Source organism: Lepidochelys kempii, chromosome 1 (assembly GCF_965140285.1).
Source record: "Lepidochelys kempii isolate rLepKem1 chromosome 1, rLepKem1.hap1, whole genome shotgun sequence".
Lineage (NCBI taxonomy): Eukaryota > Metazoa > Chordata > Testudines > Cheloniidae > Lepidochelys > Lepidochelys kempii.
Genome location: NC_136380.1, coordinates 172,885,861 through 172,906,506, shown reverse-complemented (window position 1 = coordinate 172,906,506; position 20,646 = coordinate 172,885,861). Strand labels below are relative to the sequence as shown.

Here is a 20,646-nt window from a genome sequence, read left to right as displayed (position 1 = left end):
TTTCCAGACTAGGGCCCTGTAGTGAACAGTTAAGATGTGTAGCTCCACCATCTTACTGCTCTCACCTCTGGCCTCTTCTTCCCTTCCTTCTCCCTTATCTCAGGGAGGAGGACTGCAGGCTTCCTGCTTGATGCCTTCCACATTGTTGCTAACCTCGAGGCTTTGTAGAAGCCCCACCTGTTGCCTCATAGGTGAGCGTTCTTCTAATTAGCTTCCTCCAGCTTAAGTCTCCCCCATTTGCATCCGAATTGATTGATTGGGCCCACTTGGACTAATTCAGCCCTCTCAGGGCCAGTGTGGGGAATATGTCTTATCACAGATTCTATAGGGAATGGATATGGTGCTCAGACAGAATGAATTGGAAAATAATTTAGAGGAGGTATTCTTTAAAGGAGCAAAAACAGGGGGGTGGTCCTGGGCTCATATGATTGGTATATCGGGAGCCAACCCCCCTCCCATTTTAGACCCCTTACTCTTCATCCAAGGAAGTGTGGTGAGTTGCAGCAGCAAGTTGGCTGGGGACCAGGATGAGTAAGAGGAAGAGCTGCCAGCAGCCCTCTGGGTATATGTTAATAATTATGGAATTACCTGCACTGTACAATTTTTTCAGTTGGATACTCCCAGACATTTAGGAATAAAGTTTCAGCCTAATTAAATTACATTCAGTGTCTCCAGCTTTTTTTCACAGCAGGTCTCTCAAGAAAGCTGCACATATTTAGCCTCTCTTCTTGATGACCTGAGAAAAACAGGCCTAAGACACGTGTTTTATTTTTACATTCACAATTGCACTATCATCCCACCCTTTTGCTCAGCCAACCTGCTTCATTTTGTGGTGAAGAAAAGGTATTGAATAGAGGTAGTTAATAAATGCTAATAGTTTTTGAGGAAAAATTTTGAAAGAAAATATTTCCCCCAAATTTCCTGTGATTTGTTTTTCAAATTTTCACTGAAAAACCAAAAGTTAAAAAATATTTTGACTAAAAATGTTCCATTTTAGAAAACAGGTTTTTTTTCCTTTTCTTAGTTGAAAAAATCTAAGAACAATTAGAAAGAAAAAAAAATGATTATCTTAAAAAACAAAAATAATTTGAAAAACAGCTTTCAGGCAAAACTTTAAACAGGTCTAGTAGTGAAATATACAAGAATCTTGCCCTCTGAAGCATTCCAGGAGTAAGTTTCTTTTTTATGGCAGTGCCCTGTTTTTTCCTGGAAGGGATCAGATACTTAGAGTAAAGATATGATGGAACATGCACTTGTGCTCCAGCAGACCATAACACAGCTCTCTCCTTTTAGCAGTGGCAGTACTCTTGAGTCCTGTATTTATGCTCTGGTTTAAAACGTACTCTGATCAAAATTTCAGCACAAATGTTCCTATTATAATAGAACCTACTTGTAAGAAACAACAGAGACAACATCAAAGGATGGGTTTATTATAAAAATAGAGTGTATTTGAAGTAAAATTTCATACATTTCAAGATCTTACAAAATGCTTTTCTTCAAATTCATTCTTAATAAAATGATAGTATTCTATAATCTAAAAGAGCCTCGGGTTTGCTTTGGGACAGTTTATTGCTACTGTTTATGACACTTTATTGTCCATTAATAATGATTTAGATTCCACCAATGGGACTTAAGCACATGCTTTAAGTTAAGGATGCGTATAACGATTTGCTGAATAGCATGGGATTACTTATGTGCTTAAAATTAACCAGCTGCTTCTCTAAATTAGTGTCTGCATAAGGAGTCATTTCTTAAACAAGTTAAATTTGAAAGGATAAGAAATATCAAATCACAGAGACTGAGACTATTTTTATTCTAAATCCCTTTTATTTTTAGTGTACAAGTCTTTTATATGTTTTGTAACAAACGTGACAGCACTGATGCCAGGATGATCATTAAGTATCATTAAGTATGTTACAGAAATCTTGAAAACATCCTGTTTGATTATGAAGGTTTTGATTAATAATATTAATTAAACAAACAGTAGAAATAATACATATAAAATAGAAATATTGAATTTCTCTTCTTCTCTTCCCTCCCCCCCCCCCCCTCCCCCGGCCACCCCAATACTCAGGTGAGCCAAGCCCTCCATCAATTCATGGACAGCCAGGCAGTGGAAAGAGCTTTAAACTTAGTATAACTAAACAGGATGATGGAGGATCCCCCATATTGGAATATATCGTGAAATACAGAAGTGTAAGTATTCCATTAATCACTGGGGAATATTTTGATCTATATTATGTGTTTTGAATGTTGAGAAGAGGTTTAATGGAAAATGTCAATATTTTGTTTTAAAATAGATTGCTTATTACACAGCTGAAGAAAAACATTTGTATATTTGAAATGTATAGTAGTTATTGTTGATTGATTGGATCACTCCTTTTGATGTGATTTTTAATGCCAGATTAGTATACTAAATGTGTGACTGAAAAGTCAGAAACTTTTCTGAGATTTTGTTTTATTATATGGTAAGTAAAATATTTGTCTTGTTTTCAAATCTAAAAAGTTTAATAAGATAATATAATACGTAAGAGAGAGCTGGTGTTAGATTCCAGAGTATGTGATTAAACAATATTCTGAAACAAAATAATTAGCCTTTTATGGTTGTGTTTATTTGTAGTGTTATACACATGTAAGGGCATCCTAATGTGCTAATGCAACTTAAATCAGCTTAATTGTTCTCTAGGTTAACAGAACTACCATTTGGAAGTTGTCTTGCCATTGTGCATTTTCTACCTTTTCTACACATTTAAAGTTTAGTTTAGATATTCTGATCCACAGATAGATTGCAATGAGGAAGGACTTTCATATATCATAGTAAATGTATCAGCTCTTTAACAGGTAATTATATGATTCTATTGGGTGGATGTCTGATTTTAGTATTTCTTCTCAAATCTAGCAGGTTTAAACAATTCACTCCTCTTTGCCACACAGATCAACTCCTTTTCAATGATGTTTCATATATGATCTTCCCAATATCTTTAACTAAGTAGGTTCTACCACTTATTAATACATTTTGCTAAATAAAGAGTAGTGTTAAAAAAGGTCATGATGTAAAAGGTATGGAGGCACCCCATATATTACACTGTGTATGTAAATTGAAGCACACTTCAGTTAGAGTTAAGTACAAGGTGATCATGCCACCATTTCTTACTGAAAACAAATAAGAATGTGCAGGGGTCGAAACAAGAAGAAAAACACATGGCTTCTTTGCAGGAAGTGACGACATCCCATTCCATCCTATTTTTTCCTGATTTTAAGCACTGAAGTGAAACAAGAAACCATTGTCTTGCTATGCCGAAAGAAGGACAGGAGACATTTGACATGGGTTAAATCAGGCCACAACTTTATTATTAGATGTCTGGGACTACCTGGCAGGTAACAATGCAGGTAACCCCATGTTTATTCCATAAATCCCCGGCTTTTACCAGCTCCCCTTCTTTTTCTCTCCTTGTCCCTCCAGCAAATCCATTGCCAGGACCTTACCATCCATCCCTGCCTCATAGAAGGGTTAAGGTGGGCTATAAGGATGGGGGGATTGGCTGCCGTACCAATCAGAGGAGTCCCCAACTGCCCCCCTGTCAAGGTTCCTCCCCCACTCTGAACTCTAGGGTACAGATGTGGGGACCTGCATGAAAAACCTCCTAAGCTTATCTTTACCAGCTTAGGTCAAAACTTCCCCAAGGTACAAAATATTACACCCGTTATCCTTGGACTGGCCGCTACCACCACCAAACTAATACTGGTTATTGGGGAAGAGCTGTTTGGACGCGTCTTTCCCCCCAAAATACTTCCCAAAACCCTGCACCCCACTTCCTGGACAAGGTTTGGTAAAAAGCCTCACCAGTTTGCCTAGGTGACTACAGACCCAGACCCTTGGATCTTAAGAACAACGAACAATCCTCCCAACACTTGCACCCCCCCTTTCCTGGGAAATGTTGGATAAAAAGCCTCACCAATTTGCATAGGTGACCACAGACCCAAACCCTTGGATCTGAGAACAATGAAAAAGCATTCAGTGTTTTACAAGAAGACTTTTAATAAAAAAAATAGAAGTAAATAGAAATAAAGAAATCCCCCCTGTAAAATCAGGATGGTAGATATCTTACAGGGTAATTAGATTCAAAAACATAGAGAACCCCTCTAGGCAAAACCTTAAGTTACAAAAAAGATACACAGACAGAAATAGTTATTCTATTCAGCACAATTCTTTTCTCAGCCATTTAAAGAAATCATAATCTAACACATACCTAGCTAGATTACTTACTAAAAGTTCTAAGGCTCCATTCCTGGTCTATCCCTGGCAGAAAAAAGCATACAGACAGACACAGACCCTTTGTTTCTCTCCCTCCTCCCAGCTTTTGAAAGTATCTTGTCTCCTCATTGGTCATTTTGGTCAGGTGCCAGCGAGGTTACTTTTAGCTTCTTAACCCTTTACAGGTGAGAGGAGCTTTCCCCTGGCCAGGAGGGATTTCAAAGGGGTTTACCCTTCCCTTTATATTTATGACACCCCCTCATTCATTCCTTTAATGAACGCCTCTTTTTAAGTCCTTTTCCAAGCCATTTATCCGGTCACTGTATACCTTTCCTATGGAGGACTGGACATCTACCACAAGGAGGCACCAGCATTTAGCATGGCTGCCTCCTCCCCATACCCAGTCGGGTTCCCAGACATCTCCTAATGCCATCTTTTATATCTGTTAAAAACAGGACAGCACCTAAGTCAGACAGGTGAACCCCATGCTTCCGAAACAATGCTGCTGCCCCATATACTATACCAGGATGTGAAATTACTGTCCCTCCTATGGTCCCAAGGAGTTTGGCCACCTCTCTGTTCACATATCTCCTTGCCTTGTTCACACTGTGGGGCTCATGGCTCCCCCGCCAGACCCTGCACTGAAGGATGTCTGACCAAATCATGTTAACTCCTGGAAAAAGTTCAAGGATCAGCCCCAAGTCCCTTCTTGTTCTGAGCATTAGTTCCACCTCTTTAAGCATTCCCAAATCGTTTTCCCCAAGATGCACCACAATTATGTCTGGAGGGCCACTGACCGGCCTGCACAGCATATAGCATTGGTATTAGTTGATCCCAAAACATGCTCTTCCTTGCATGCCAACTGAGTATCGCCTCATCACTGAAGCCCAGCTGCAAACCCTTGGGCAACCTGAACACATGCCTATGGGTCCAAAAGACAATACTATGCCCACAGATCCATCTTCATGACTGGTCGTCCAATATTTGTAATGAGATTACGAGAAATTAATGCTGACTTGCCGCCTGAGGTCTGACATACGTTCGGTACACAACTGAATGCCAACGCCCAATTGCCTGGGTTGCCTCTGCTCCCATACCTAGCTGTGCTGCTGCCATTGCTGCCCTGATTCTGAATGAGGGGGATCCCAATTCATGGGCTGGCAGCCCCATCCTCATTAGCCCCCATCTCAACACAGTAACAAATTGATATGCTGTGAGGGGACTCCCCTCACCATGCATAAAAAGGGACCTTCCCCCTTTGGCCTTATAACCCTGTCGGCCTTCAAAGCCTGAACTGGGCAGATCCAGGCTCACCACCCTGCTGGAAGATCACAGATTCACCCCAGCTGAGTTGAGCTGTCTTTGACCGTCGCAAGTGCTACATTTTTGAATGCTCATGCCATTGTATATCCCGCAGTTGCAAAGCCATTCCGGTTGAGTCCCTACCGGATCCAGGTACTAGCTCACTGATCTTGAAAGCACCAAAAAATGCTGTCAAGAATGCAGCCCTGAACAAGGCTGCCTCCTGTCCATTACGACATACATAGCCAAGGATCTGCATAAGATTCCTAAGTATGTAAACCATGAGGGGACAACAACAACAATCCACCCTGCGGCCACCAGTACGTGACCACCCAGCCAAAAACCTTCAAACAAAAAAACACTGCAAGGATTAGGATAACCATTTAGCCTACTGATGAATGTAATGGCAGAAAGGCAATTTGAGATTGTGGAGGATGCCAGTTGACAGCATGTTGCGAATGACAGCATGTACCGCAGCACCGGTTCCTCTGTAAAGGGCCGTATTGATGACCGGCCTTCCTGATCCCGAAATTGCATGGAATCATTAAAACTTCTCTCACAGCCCTGCCACGTTGCACGGAGCAACTGATCTCCACAACACCCTGACAACCATTCTTTGCCAAGGTTCCATAGTGCCAGGGGCATCTGCCTGGGTTCTCGGCTGGCTCCTGGTGCCAACTCCAGAAGACTGTGGAGCTGAAAATGAGACAAGGTGTGTGCGAGGCCATTGTCAACCCCAGAGAGGTTATGAAGCAATGTAATTCCCTGGAGCCTTTCCGGGGGCCAAGCCTCAGGGCAAAATACAGAAATTGTGCAGAGGCAATTGGTTGGGTGGCCCTGCCACTGTACCCCCGAATTCCTCCTTGTGGAATTATTGCCTTAACAACATGGCCAAACCCCACCCTTGACTTTAATCATTATTATTTTATATAAAGAGGATAAAAATCCCCATTAAAAGAAACCCAGCACATACATTTGACCCATTGGCTTTGCTGGGGTAGTCCCAAAGGAGGCCTTCGCCCATTCCAATGCTTGAAGCTGGACCTTTGCACCACCTTTCTTCTGTCACCCACGCCCTGTTCAAACAGGGCCTACCTGCACGTCACATTTGTTCGACCCTGCGTCCTGTACCACCCCTCACCACCATGGCAGGATTGTCCTGTATGAGACCCAAAACATGGTTTGCATGCATGCCTGAATGTACACATGCTGCAAAAGCCACTGTTATAAAGAAATGTATGCCCTTGAATGTATTGCATGCCCGCCCAATTCTGCAACAGCAACTGCTGTGATTAGATGTATGCCACTGAATGTATTGCATGTCCACCGGATTATATTTACATATCTGATAAGGTCGGGCTTCTCTCTGGGTAAGCTTCAGCTGTAACACAAGCACAGCTAAAGAATGCAGCCTTAGCAAGACACTTCTCCCAAGGTTGTCCCCATGTTGGAGGAATTTAGTTAGCCTGTATCAGCCGTGCAATACCCTGCATCTGCTTACACTCTGCATCTGCTTACGGGCTGGGCCTCCCCAGACAAACTGAGACAGTTTCTTGCTGACCCATATGATTACCCAAAAAAACCCAACACATGATGGGGTAAGCTTCAGAGGAACCACTAGTGCCCACAGTCCTCACCTTTGCCACATCATTTTGGTATGGGACCCTAAACCACCTCATGTACCTCTCCCCAAAGCAGATCCAAACACCTCTACAATTGTAAACGTTTATCCGTTGTTGATTTAACTCACCCCGCCCTCTGTGTCTGCCTCATCTCCTGAAATCACGTGCGTGGAATGTACTGCAGTCACCTGAGTTGAATGTCCTAGATCTGGGCGAGCCATTACACCTTGTATGGCTTGCAAAGCTGTGGAAACAACCTCAGACACAATAACCCTGATTGCTTGTATCAAATCCCGGCTGACTGTCCCACCATCGAACGCAGCCAGTTCACTTGTCTGGGTGAGTGCTTCACCTTGAGCTCCCCTTGCCCAAGCCTGATAGGCTGCCCTTTCTAATGAAAGGCACTATCCCAGGCTCCCCGGGCCCCTCACTCTTATTGCAAGAATCCTGCCCTTGATTCACCCCGGCCCAAATCACTATACTCTGTCAACTCTGTGCAGGGGTTGATTCCTCCCCAGTTCCCTGTCCCACTGACATTAATTGGGAGGGAGAAGCAAAATTCCACCCCCCTGCTGTCTCCTACCCACAGCAGGTAAAAGCAGAAACCCTATTCCCTAAACCTCTGTGCACCGCACAGCCTCACTCCCCTTCCCTCTCCTCCTCTGTATACTTAGGGATAGAATCTGACTCCGAGCTGCCTCAGTACTCAACTGCACCTCCCTTTGTGAATTCACTCTGCTATGCCTGCCTTGCCCAGCCTGAACCAGGGTAAAGGGAGAATTAATCCTCTCCCTGTTCCTCCCTGCTCTCATTGTTCTGTGTCTGCCTGGAGCCATGCTGGGACAAAGCCCTGCTTCTCCATTCCAGGACTGAAGTGGGAGGAGGATTTTCTCCCTCCTCCTTCTCCCTGCTCACTGCTCTGCTTCCACCTGGAGTGAAGCCCAATTAAGCTGTAGTACCCCAGAGGAGTCCTACTGAGGGTATGTCTACACTACGGAATAAGGTCGAATTTATAGAAGTCGTTTTTTTAGAAATCGGTTTTATATATTCGAGTGTGTGTGTCCCCACAGAAAATGCTCTAAGTACATTGAGTGCATTAACTCGGTGGAGTGCTTCCACAGTACCGAGGCTAGAGTCAACTTCCGGAGCGTTGCACTGTGGATAGCTATCCCACAGTTCCCACAGTCTCCGCTGCCCATTGGAATTCTGGGTTGAGATCCCAGTGCCTGATGGGGCTAAAACATTGTTGCGGGTGGTTCTGGGTACATATCGTCAGGCCCCCCTTCCCTCCCTCCCTCCGTGAAAGCAAGGGCAGACAATCGTTTTGCACCTTTTTCCTGAGTTACCTGTGCAGACACCATACCACGGCAAGCATGGAGCCCGCTCAGGTAACCGTCACCGTATGTCTCCTGGGTGCTGGCAGACGCGGTACGGCATTGCTACACAATAGCAGCAACCCATTGCCTTGTGGCAGCAGATGGTACAGTATGACTGGTAGCCGTCCTCGTCATGTCTGAGGTGCTCCTGGCCACGTCGGCTGGGAGCGCCTGGGCAGACATGGGCGCAGGGACTAAATTTGGAGTGACTTGACCAGGTCATTCTCTTTAGTCCTGCAGTCAGTCCTATTGAACTGTCTTATGGTGAGCAGGCAGGCGATACGGATGGCTAGCAGTCCTATTGTACCATCTTCTGCTGAGCAGCCATGAGATGTGGATGGCATGCAGTCCTTCTGCACCGTCTGCTGCCAGCCAAAGATGTAAAAGATAGATGGAGTGGATCAAAACAAGAAATAGACCAGATTTGTTTTGTACTCATTTGCCTCCTCCCCCATCTAGGGGACTCATTCCTCTAGGTCAAACTGCACTCATAGAATCATAGAATCATAGAATATCAGGGTTGGAAGGGACCCCAGAAGGTCATCTAGTCCAACCCCCTGCTCAAAGCAGGACCAATTCCCAGTTAAATCATCCCAGCCAGGGCTTTGTCAAGCCTGACCTTAAAAACCTCTAAGGAAGGAGATTCTACCACCTCCCTAGGTAACGCATTCCAGTGTTTCACCACCCTCTTAGTGAAAAAGTTTTTCCTAATATCCAATCTAAACCTCCCCCACTGCAACTTGAGACCATTACTCCTCGTTCTGTCATCTGCTACCATTGAGAACAGTCCAGGGCCATCCTCTTTGGAACCCCCTTTCAGGTAGTTGAAAGCAGCTATCAAATCCCCCCTCATTCTTCTCTTCTGCAGGCTAAACAAGCCCAGCTCCCTCAGCCTCTCCTCATAACTCATGTGGTCCAGTCCCCTAATCATTTTTGTTGCCCTTCGCTGGACACTTTCCAATTTATCCACATACTTCTTGAAGTGTGGGGCCCAAAACTAGACACAGTACTCCAGATGAGGCCTCACCAATGTCGAATAGAGGGGAACGATCACATCCCTCAATCTGCTCGCTATGCCCCTACTTATACATCCCAAAATGCCATTGGCCTTCTTGGCAACAAGGGCACACTGCTGACTCATATCCAGCTTCTCATCCACTGTCACCCCTAGGTCCTTTTCCGCAGAACTGCTGCCTAGCCATTTGGTCCCTAGTCTGTAGCTGTGCATTGGGTTCTTCCGTCCTAAGTGCAGGACTCTGCACTTATCCTTATTGAACCTCACAGAGAAGTCACTCACAGAGAAGGTGCAGCGAGGTAAATCTAGCCATGTATCAATCAGAGGCCAGACTAACCTCCTTATTCCAATAAGAACAATAACTTAGGTGCACCATTTCTTATTGGAACCCTCCGTGAAGTCCTGCCTGAAATATTCCTTGATGTAAAGCCACCCCCTTTGTTGATTTTAGCTCCCTGAAGCCAACCCTGTAAGCCGTGTCGTCAGTCGCCCCTCCTTCCGTCAGAGCAACGGCAGACAATCGTTCCGCGCCTTTTTTCTGTGCGGACGCCATACCAAGGCAAGCATGAAGGCCGCTCAGCTCACTTCGGCAATTAGGAGCACATTAAACACCGCACGCATTATCCAGCAGTATATGCAGCACCAGAACCTGGCAAAGCGATACTGGGCGAAGAGGCAACGTCAGCACAGTCACGTGAGTGATCAGGACATGGACACTGATTTCTCTGAAAGCATGGGCCCTGCCAATGCATGCATCATGGTGCTAATGGGGCAGGTTCATGCTGTGGAACGCCGATTCTGGGCTTGGGAAACAAGCACAGACTGGTGGGACCGCATAGTGTTGCAGGTCTGGGACGATTCTCAGTGGCTGCGAAACTTTCGCATGCGTAAGGGCACTTTCATGGAACTTTGTGACTTGCTTTCCCCTGCCCTGAGGCGCATGAATACCAAGATGAGAACAGCCCTCACAGTTGAGAAGCGAGTGGCGATAGCCCTGTGGAAGCTTGCAATGCCAGACAGCTACCGGTCAGTTGGGAATCAATTTGGAGTGGGCAAATCTACTGTTGGGGCTGCTGTGATGCAAGTAGCCCATGCAATCAAAGATCTGCTGATATTAAGGGTAGTGACCCTGGGAAATGTGCAGGTCATAGTGGATGGCTTTGCTGCAATGGGATTCCCTAACTGTGGTGGGGCCATAGACGGAACCCATATCCCTATCTTGGCACCGGAGCACCAAGCCGCCGAGTACATAAACCGCAAGGGGTACTTTTCAATAGTGCTGCAAGCTCTGGTGGATCACAAGGGACGTTTCACCAACATCAACGTGGAATGGCCGGGAAAGGTACATGACGCTCACATCTTCAGGAACTCTGGTCTGTTTCAAAAGCTGCAGGAAGGGACTTTATTCCCAGACCAGAAAATAACTGTTGGGGATGTTGAAATGCCTATATGTATCCTTGGGGACCCAGCCTACCCCTTAATGCCATGGCTCATGAAGCCATACACAGGCAGCCTGGACAGTAGTCAGGAGCTGTTCAACTACAGGCTGAGCAAGTGCAGAATGGTGGTAGAATGTGCATTTGGACGTTTAAAGGTGCACTGGTGCAGTTTACTGACTCGCTTAGACCTCAGCGAAACCAATATTCCCACTGTTATTACTGCTTGCTGTGTGCTCCACAATATCTGTGAGAGTAAGGGAGAGACGTTTATGGCGGGGTAGGAGGTTGAGGCAAATCTCCTGGCTGCTGGTTACGCGCAGCCAGACACCAGGGCGGTTAGAAGAGCACAGGAGGGCACGGTACGCATCAGAGAAGCTTTGAAAACCAGTTTCATGACTGGCCAGGCTACAGTGTGAAAGTTCTGTTTGTTTCTCCTTGATGAAACCCCCCGCCCCTTGGTTCACTCTACTTCCCTGTAAGCTAACCACCCTCCCCTCCTCCCTTCAATCACCGCTTGCAGAGGCAATAAAGTCATTGTTGCTTCATATTCATGCATTCTTTATTCATTCATCACACAAATAGGAGGATGACTACCAAGGTAGCCCAGGAGGGGTGGTGGAGGAGGGAAGGAAAATGCCACACAGCACTTTAAAAGTTTACAACTTTAAAATTTATTGAATGCCAGCCTTCTTTTTTTGGGGCAATCCTCTGTGGCGGAGTGGCTGGTTGGCCGGTGGCCCCCCCACCGCGTTCTTGTGCGTCTGGGTGTGGAGGCTATGGAACTTGGGGAGGAGGGCGGTTGGTTACTCAGGGGCTGTAGTGTCAGTCTGTGCTCCAGCTGCCTTTGCTGCAGCTCAACCATACACTGGAGCATACTGGTTTGGTCCTCCAGCAGTCTCAGCATTGAATCCTGCCTCCTCTCATCACGCTGCCGCCACATTTGAGCTTCAGCCCTGTCTTCAGCCCGCCACTTACTCTCTTCAGCCCACCACCTCTCCTCCCGGTCATTTTGTGCTTTCCGGCACTCTGAGATTGTCTGCCTCCACACATTTGTCTGTGCTCTGTCAGTGTGGGAGGACAGCATGAGCTCGGAGAACATTTAATCTCGAGTGCGTTTTTTTTTCTTTCTAATCTTCACTAGCCTCTGGGAATGAGAAGATCCTGTGATCATTGAAACATATGTAGCTGGTGGAGAAAAAAAAAGGGACAGTGGTATTTAAAAAGACACATTTTATAAAACAGTGGCTACACTCTTTCAGGGTAAACCTTGCTGTTAACATTACATACATAGCACATGTGCTTTCGTTACAAGGTCGCATTTTGCCTCCCCCCACCGCATGGCTACCCCCTCAACTCTCACTCCTCTCTGTGGCTAACAGCGAGGAACATTTATGTTTAGCCACAGGCAAACAGCCCAGCAGGAATGGGCTCCTCTGAGTGTCCCCTGAAGAAAAGCACTCTATTTCAACCAGGTGACCATGAATTATATCTCACTCTCCTGAGGATAACACAGAGAGATAAAGAACAGATGTTGTTTGAACGCCAGCAAACATACACTGCAATGCTTTATTCTACAATGATTCCCGAGTATGTGTTACTGGCCTGGAGTGGTAAAGTGTCCTACCATGAAGGACGCAATAACGCTGCCCTCCCCAGAAACCTTTCGCAAAGGCTTTGGGAGTACATCCAGGAGAGCCGCAAATGCCAGGGCAAAGTAATCCTTTCACATGCTTGCTTTTAAACCATGTATAGTATTTTAAAAGGTACACTCACTGGAGGTCCCTTCTCTGCCTGCTGGGTCCAGGAGGCAGCCTTGGGTGGGTTCGGGGGGTACTGGCTCCAGGTCCAGGGTGAGAAACAGTTCCTGGCTGTCGGGAAAACCGGTTTCTCCGCTTGCTTGCTGTGAGCTATCTACAACCTCCTCCTCATCATCATCTTCGTCCCCAAAACCTGCTTCCGTATTGCCTCCATCTCCATTGAAGGAGTCAAACAACACGGCTGGGGTAGTGGTGGCTGAACCCCCTAAAATGGCATGCAGCTCATCATAGAAGCAGCATGTTTGGGGCTCTGACCCGGAGCGGCCGTTTGCCTCTCTGGTTTTCTGGTAGGCTTGCCTCAGCTCCTTCAGTTTCACGCGGCACTGCTTCGGGTCTCTGTTATGGCCTCTGTCCTTCATGTCCTGGGAGATTTTGACAAAGGTTTTGGCATTTCGAAAACTGGAACGGAGTTCTGATAGCACCGATTCCTCTCCCCAAACAGCGATCAGATCCCGTACCTCCCGTTCGGTCCATGCTGGAGCTCTTTTGCGATTCTGGGACTCCATCATGGTCACCTCTGCTGATGAGCTCTGCGTGGTCACCTGCAGCTTGCCACGCTGGCCAAACAGGAAATGAGATTCAAAAGTTTGCGGTTCTTTTCCTGTCTACCTGGCCAGTGCATCTGAGTTGAGAGTGCTGTCCAGAGCGGTCACAATGGAGCACTCTGGGATAGCTCCCGGAAGCCAATACCGTCGAATTGTGTCCACAGTACCCCAAATTCGAGCCAGCAAGGCCGATTTAAGCGCTAATCCACTTGTCAGGGGTGGAGTAAGGAAATTGATTTTAAGAGCCCTTTAAGTCGAAATAAAGGGCTTCATCGTGTGGACGGGTGCAGGTTTACATCGATTTAATGCTGCTAAATTCGACCTAAAGTCCTAGTGTAGACCAGGGCTGAGACTTCCTCTTAGTTCCTGCCTTTCTCCTGGGACTGAAGGGGGGGAAGGGCTTTGGTCTGTGTAAAAAGGAAGGCTCCCAGCACTCTGCTGCTCCTTTTGAAACCCTGTATTCCCAAGGGATGAGTTAGCCACCACTCTGCCTCTTTTGCTGCAATTTTCACCTCTCCCCAGCCCACCACCCCCGGCCATAAAGCACTGCTCCCTTCACTGGGCCAGCCCAGCCTAAAAAACCCTGCTTAAAGGTGCAGGGCGGTCATTCATTTTGTTAGCAACATTACAGTGGTTGTTCATTTCCTGAGACCTTCATTTAAAAGGAAAAGGACTAGAAAATGTGTTTATTTACTTATGACAATAGCAGGATAAAAAGTAGCTAACAAGATACTTAAAACTGTATTTCCTATCCCAACATATTGTAGCATACTTAAACATGGTGGGGGACAAATTTACCACCTGCAAAAGTGGAGAATTTGACTCAATGAGTGTAAGTTTTATCATTGCACTTGTCTTAACTTCTGCATATGCTATGAATGACTATACCATCTACCATCAGCCCCGTATTACCTCACTAGGTGTAACCAGGAGGTCATTTTACCAGCACTGGAGTATAAAAGGAGAGGTACAAGTCCAGATGGATGGTCAGTGTGAAAGAAACCAGGGGGATGAAATTTTGTATTTCGCTGCATTCAACAGCTGATAGCTAGGACCTTACATTATAGAGAAACTAGCGAGCTGCAAGAAGAGCTACTTTTTATTTACCTTTACTGTTAGCTCTGTCAATGGGCAAACATATTCTTTTAAAAATAGTTTTTGTCATGCATGTTTCTTACTATGTAACTTCTTGTTTGATGATAGCCGTGGAATTATACAAATTGTAAACTTGGCATGTGAAGTGATTTTCCTGGACTAACCGTAGCCAGAGAAGATTGGTAGTTCAAAATCAGTTGAGAATGAGGTGGCAGATCTTGCAGTAATAGCCTGTTATAGACACTAACAACAAATCCCTAAATCTTAATTGACCTATTTAAGCAGCTTGCAGTCCAGTAGGTTATATAATATCTCAGTGGAGATGAGAGGGGGGGAAAAGCAATTGTCTAGAAGAGACATGTTAGTAAAATGAGCAAAGGACTGTTCTTCTTTGAGAGATGTCCCTGTGGGTGCTCCACTCCAGGTGTTGGTGCATCCCTGTGCCTTTGCTCGGAGATTTTTACAACAGTACACATATCGGTCGCGCAGCTGCAGAGCCTGCCCTCCCACTCTGAATGTATCTTAATAGTACACGTGCAAGACCGGTCTCCTCAGTTCCTTCTCTACTGTCCCCGGCCTGAGACGGAGCTCAGCAGACTCATTAGAGACTTTTCTCTTCCTTCGTTCATATACTTTCCCTGTTAGTTAGTTTGTTACCAGTAGTAATTAGATAGCAATTTTCCTGTGTCTTTCTTTAAAACTACAAAAAAAAAAAATGTGTTCCTGTCAGCGGCAGCCACTTCCAACATGCCTGGCTCCCCAGGCTTTAAGCGCTGCTCTAACTGCAATGATGCCATCCCTTTTTCACATGGCCATTCAAAATGTATAAAATGTTTGGGGGAGTCCCACATCCCCCCAAAATGTGCCCACTTCAGTAAACTTAAATCCAGGGCACGTAAGGACAGGGAGCTGAGATTAAAACTGCTCCTCCTCCAGAAATCTCTAGGGTCAGCTTCAGACCCGGGTGCTGACATAGCTACACGCCGCAGCTCCCCACCCCCCCCAAAAAAAGACAAGAAGACTGCAAAGAAACGGCACCCTCTCTCACCCGCAAAGGGTTCTTCACGGGACAAGACTTCTCCGGCAGGTGTACAGTCTCCCTCCTGGTGCTTTCCCAGCTGAGCACTTATGATGGGCAGGGCTCCTCTTGTGCCGCGTGAAAGCCACCTGCGGCTGCAGCAGTAGCACTAGCATGAAGCTCTGGTGCTGATGCTTCAGGCTTCCAGTTGCCTGCCTCTCTCGTGGCACCGTTTGGCACCGTGACAGAAGCGGTGCCGACGCATGTTGACATGCCTGACCCCCCCATAGGCTATTCTTGCTCTCCTAGCACCGTCTCCCACTGAGCTCCCACTGAGCAATGAAACAATGCTCAGGTCACCGGTGCAGAGGAACCATTCTTCACAGCAGATTCCTCTTCCACAGCCCTCACCTCACAGAGAAGCTCCAGCACCACAACCGATACAGTCAAGGGACCTGCTGGTGTCACCTATCCTGCAGTCACCCCTACTTAATGCCTACCTCTCTCCAAATGCTCAGTCAGGGTCCAGACAGCGTTCCTCCAGTGATGAGGAAGCTGGTCTGCAGGGGGAGTTTTCACCCTATCAGATCTGCCATCCTCAGACCCCAATCAATAGAGGTCATAGAAAAATCACCTGGTCATACTCTCAGGATCCTGCCCCATGGTGTGTGAACCCCTTGATGGCACCACCCATGCCCTTCCCACCATAGTGGCAATATTGGGCTCCACGGGCATCTTATCCTCGAGACAACACTCGCTACACCATCACAGCCAGGCGCAAAACCTGCCCGCCACTGCCAGCTGATGAACCTGCCACTAACGTAAGGGTCCAGGCAGCACCATCACAACTACAGGATCAGTCCCAACTTGCCTCCAACCCAGTAGAGCCATTTGTTATCCCTGATGAAGCCCTATTGCCTCCTCCCCCGTCATCTTCAAACGACTTCTCAAAATTTCAAGATCTTTTCAAAAGAGTTGCTAGTGAGTTACGAATTAGCTTGGAGGAGGTTCCTGAACAGCAGCATGAGTTAACAGATATCCTATAACTCTCTTCTTCCTCTAGGATTGCATTACCGATCAACACAGCCCTTTTGGAACCTGCTAAGGCCATCTGGTAGACTCCGGCTGCAAGCCTGTCAACTTGTAAGTGGGCGGATCACAAGTACTTCATTTCTTCCAAGGGCTCTGAATCTCCTATTGTAGCAACATGGCCATTTTCTTCATCCCAACCTGTCTATGCTTCATCTCAAAGCTTGGTTCCTACATGGTTCTCCCAAGACTAACTAGCATGCTCTGAGCAGGTTCAAAGAGTACTCTTACGTAGCAGAACACAATCTACTCAAATCACTTATCTTTGAAAATGGAAGTGATTCACACAATGATGCTCAACAAAACAACATCCTCCTACTTCTGCACCTCTTCCTCTCATACTTGACTACCTATTAGACCTCAAGCAATCGGGCTTTCAACTCCATCAAAGTCCACTTAGCTGCTATTACAGCTTTTCATGACAAGATGGATAATATCTCTGTTTTTGCTCATCCAATCAGCAAGCATTTTCTTAAGGGGCTACAATCCCTATACCTGGACATAGAAAAAACTTCCTACCCCTCTATGGAACCTTCACTTAGTATTGTCATGCTTAACTCAACAACCATCCGAGCCCCTAGCCACTTGCTCCCTCTTACACCCCTCTATGAAAACAGCATTCTTAGTGGTAATCACCTCCGCCAGATGGGCAGGAGAAATAGCAGCTTTCATGGCAGACCCACCTTATACGCTATTTTTCAAGGACAAGGTTACCCTTTGACTACATCCCAAGTTTCTTCCAAAGGTGCATTCGTCATTCCACATCAATGAGCTAATACACCTACCAACCTTCTTTCCTAAACCACATACAAACTCTTTTGAATCTACAATGCATACATTAGATGTATGCAGGGCTTTGTCCTTCTATCTGGATAGAACCAAGCCCTTTAGGAATTCTTCCAGACGCTTTTTGTCCATTGCGGAGCGCTCCAGAGGGACACCTATTTCTACCCAGAGACTTTCAAACTGGATTTCTGAGTGTATCCAACTGTGCTACCAGATAAAGAAAGTTACGCCTCCTGCCAGCATCAGAACTCACTCCACTAGATCAGTGGCTACCTCCGTGGCTTTTCTACGCAAAGTTCCTCTGGCTGACATCTGCAAAGCGGCCACTTGGTCTTCTGAACACACATTCGTTAAGCATTAAGTAAGGGCCTTACTCAGGGCCCTCTCTCTGATGCATGATTAGGCAGAGCTGTATTATCTACCACATTCTTACCAAATCCAAAGTCCCTACCTCCTTGAGGTACACTGCTTTTAAGTCACCTGGAGTGGAGCACCCACAGGGATATCTTTCTCTCGAAGAGGAGGTTACTCACCCTGTGCAGTAACTGACATTCTTTGAGATGAGTGTCCCTGTGGGTGCTCCACTACCCACCCTCCTCCCCTCTACTTTGGAGTTGGGGTAGCCTCCGTTGTAGAGAAGGAACTGAGGAGATCTGTTTCACACGTGTACTATTAAGGTACACTCCGAGCGGGGGGGTAGGCTCTGCTCGTGCGCAAACGATACGAGTACTGCTGTAAAAATCTCCGAGTGAAGGCGCAGGGACACACCAACACCTGGAGTGGAGCACCCACAGGGACACTCATCTTGAATAAAGTCAGTTACTGCACAGGGTGAGTAACCTCCTCTTAAGATATAACACAGTTGTGTGAAGCTGAGTTTCCCAGTTAAATATAGTATGTCTAGATATTTATGTACAGAAAGATATAAAATACATGTTAAAAGTGTCAGGTCAGGATATGGATTTAATGTATGTACACACTATAAAGACCTTAATTCTTCTCACTTATCTGTTCTGAAATGTTCCTATGTTACTTAATTCTGGGCCTATATTGGATAAGCTTGGAACTTTAAGTTTGTGTATCGTATGCTCTTTGGTCTGCCCTTTGGCCAAAATATAATACATTCACTTAAAGCATCTGTTTTATGTAATTTGTGACTACTAAGTGTACTATATACAGAGTCCAGATAAAATATTTGATTTAAATAACAATTCTAACCTGCTGCAAAACATCATTCCTACATCATTCCTGTATACTGAACTATATATATTCATGTCACAATTTCATGACATTTCATAAAATAAAAATGTAGAAACTCATACACATAACATACACATATGGTCAATATCAAATATTCTCTGGGGATATATATCTACAGAGAATATTTGATATTGTCCATATTGTTATGAGTATGTGTTTCTACATTTTTATTTTATGAAATGTCATGAAATTGTGACATACCAGGTTTTAAAAAAATCAGTGAGTCAAGAAAACATTTTTTTTTCATCATGGTAATGCAAGAATGAATGAATGTTAAAAGAAGAAACTGCATAAAACTGTATTTCTTGTCTATTTATTCATTTTATTTTCCAGGGGAGACCTTGCAGGTGTGATGAGTGAGCTAGGGAACTGAGAATCAGTTCTAATATAGCATAGTCCACTCCATGTCTCCACCCCATACCAATTCTCAGCTCTTATTGTGAACAACATTTAAGTCAAATCAAAAGAGCTGCCTTCGTTTAAGTCCTTTATCTGACTCTATAGGTATTTAAGTTTTGTTCCATGCCAACAGAACCAGATGAGTTTGGGTTTAGTTCACTGTTTTTAGAAAGGGTTGATCCTCCTGGGAGCATTTCTGTTTTTATAGGTTTAGTTTGTATCTAGGTGCAAAGCTAAATCTACCCAATTCTAACACTAGTTTAGGTACAGATGTTAGAGGCTGAGTGAGAAACAGTAATACAGAGTCAGCTTACAGATCAATTTTATGCTCTATTGTTCACAACTGCAGTCCTAGGTTCATTCTGTTAATTCTTATTTGCTCAGCTAAGTATTTATAACTAGATGAAACAGCAAGAGTGATAAGGTGTATCCCAGACATGTGTCATTACCCAATCTTATTTCATCTGTGAGGAGGGTCTGAAGCAAGCCATAGCATCTCTTCAGTATTTTTGATGGCACTTTGTGCAGAATAGAAGTTTTTATTTTAAAAGATTGTTTTTTATCTTTTATGCCTGCCAATAAAGTCTCCCCAGTGTGAGCCATTGTATTCGTCTCCGCAGCGTGGCAGCCCAAAATAAGTGTAGTATCGCATCATCTCCATAAGATATTAACAATCAAGCCTATGATGAAAGTTTAGATAAAGTCATTGTTAACTATTTTATTGCTAGATATTTTAGCAGAAACATCCAGAAAATCTTCTCATTCTGTTTTGTTGAAGAGGATAGAAATAAAAGGCTGTCATCCACATTATCTCCCTGCTGATGAAGGATTATTCCCCATACCACTTTGTCTCGTCCAGTTTTAAACTTCCTAAATGAAGAGCCTTCCTGCACTTCCCTTGGGAGAAAATTCAACAGTTCGATAGAGCTATTACAGGGACGTTTTACCCGGGTTTGACCATCTAAATTTTTCTTTTCTTATTTTCTTCCATTATTCCTACTGCTTGAAGTCAGCCTCTATGCAAAGGGTAAAGAGAGACAACAGCAATCTGGTAAACGGGAAGGAGATGAAATGAGGAAGAGAGAAATGACAGAAAAGCTTCCAAGAAAGGGGAAATGCAACATCCACTAGGGAGAATAAAAGAGGACAGAGGGGGAACAACTAGGGGGAGAGCCTTGAGAACATGACCAGTGTGTAGTGCAAATGCTTTTTCCCCACTGCAACCGCCTCCTCTATTTAAAGTAGTACCTTGGAGCATTATAATCATAGATAGATATTGCTTTTTTTTGGCCAAAGTCCATATTTCTCCAGTTCGGTTAAATGACTTTTTCCCGTTGGCTGCCTAAAGTCCTCTCCGCAACAAGAAATACAATCATAAGTTCATGATGCTTTCATCAGAATGAATGGATGCTATTTAAATTTCTTAATTATCTCTTGACTGCTTCCCCTCTCTGATCTGTTTTGGTCCCATTTAATTAGCTTTCCTATAACTCCCTCCAGCCTCATTGCCAGCCTCTTGATCAACATCTTTGCTTGTGTGTTTAACAAGTATATTAGATAATAAGCTGAACATCAATCAACAGGTTTTCCTTCTTTGGGAGCAGTGTTTTACAATTGCTTATTTGATA

At 45.0% G+C, this 20,646-nt stretch overlaps 1 protein-coding gene across 4 annotated transcripts in view; it reads left to right on the top strand.

The window, feature by feature from the left end:
• Positions 1-20,646, top strand: part of NCAM2 (neural cell adhesion molecule 2) — a 558,500-nt gene that overhangs the window by 473,407 nt on the left and 64,447 nt on the right. For all 4 annotated transcript variants that reach the window (XR_012161242.2, XM_073363287.2, XM_073363298.2 and 1 more), the window contains exon 14: positions 2,075-2,196. Coding sequence is in view for 3 of the 4 variants with exons in the window: in XM_073363287.2 (XP_073219388.2) it covers positions 2,075-2,196 (122 nt within the window). In the remaining variant the exon portion in view is untranslated. The remainder of the gene's footprint in view (positions 1-2,074; positions 2,197-20,646) is intronic.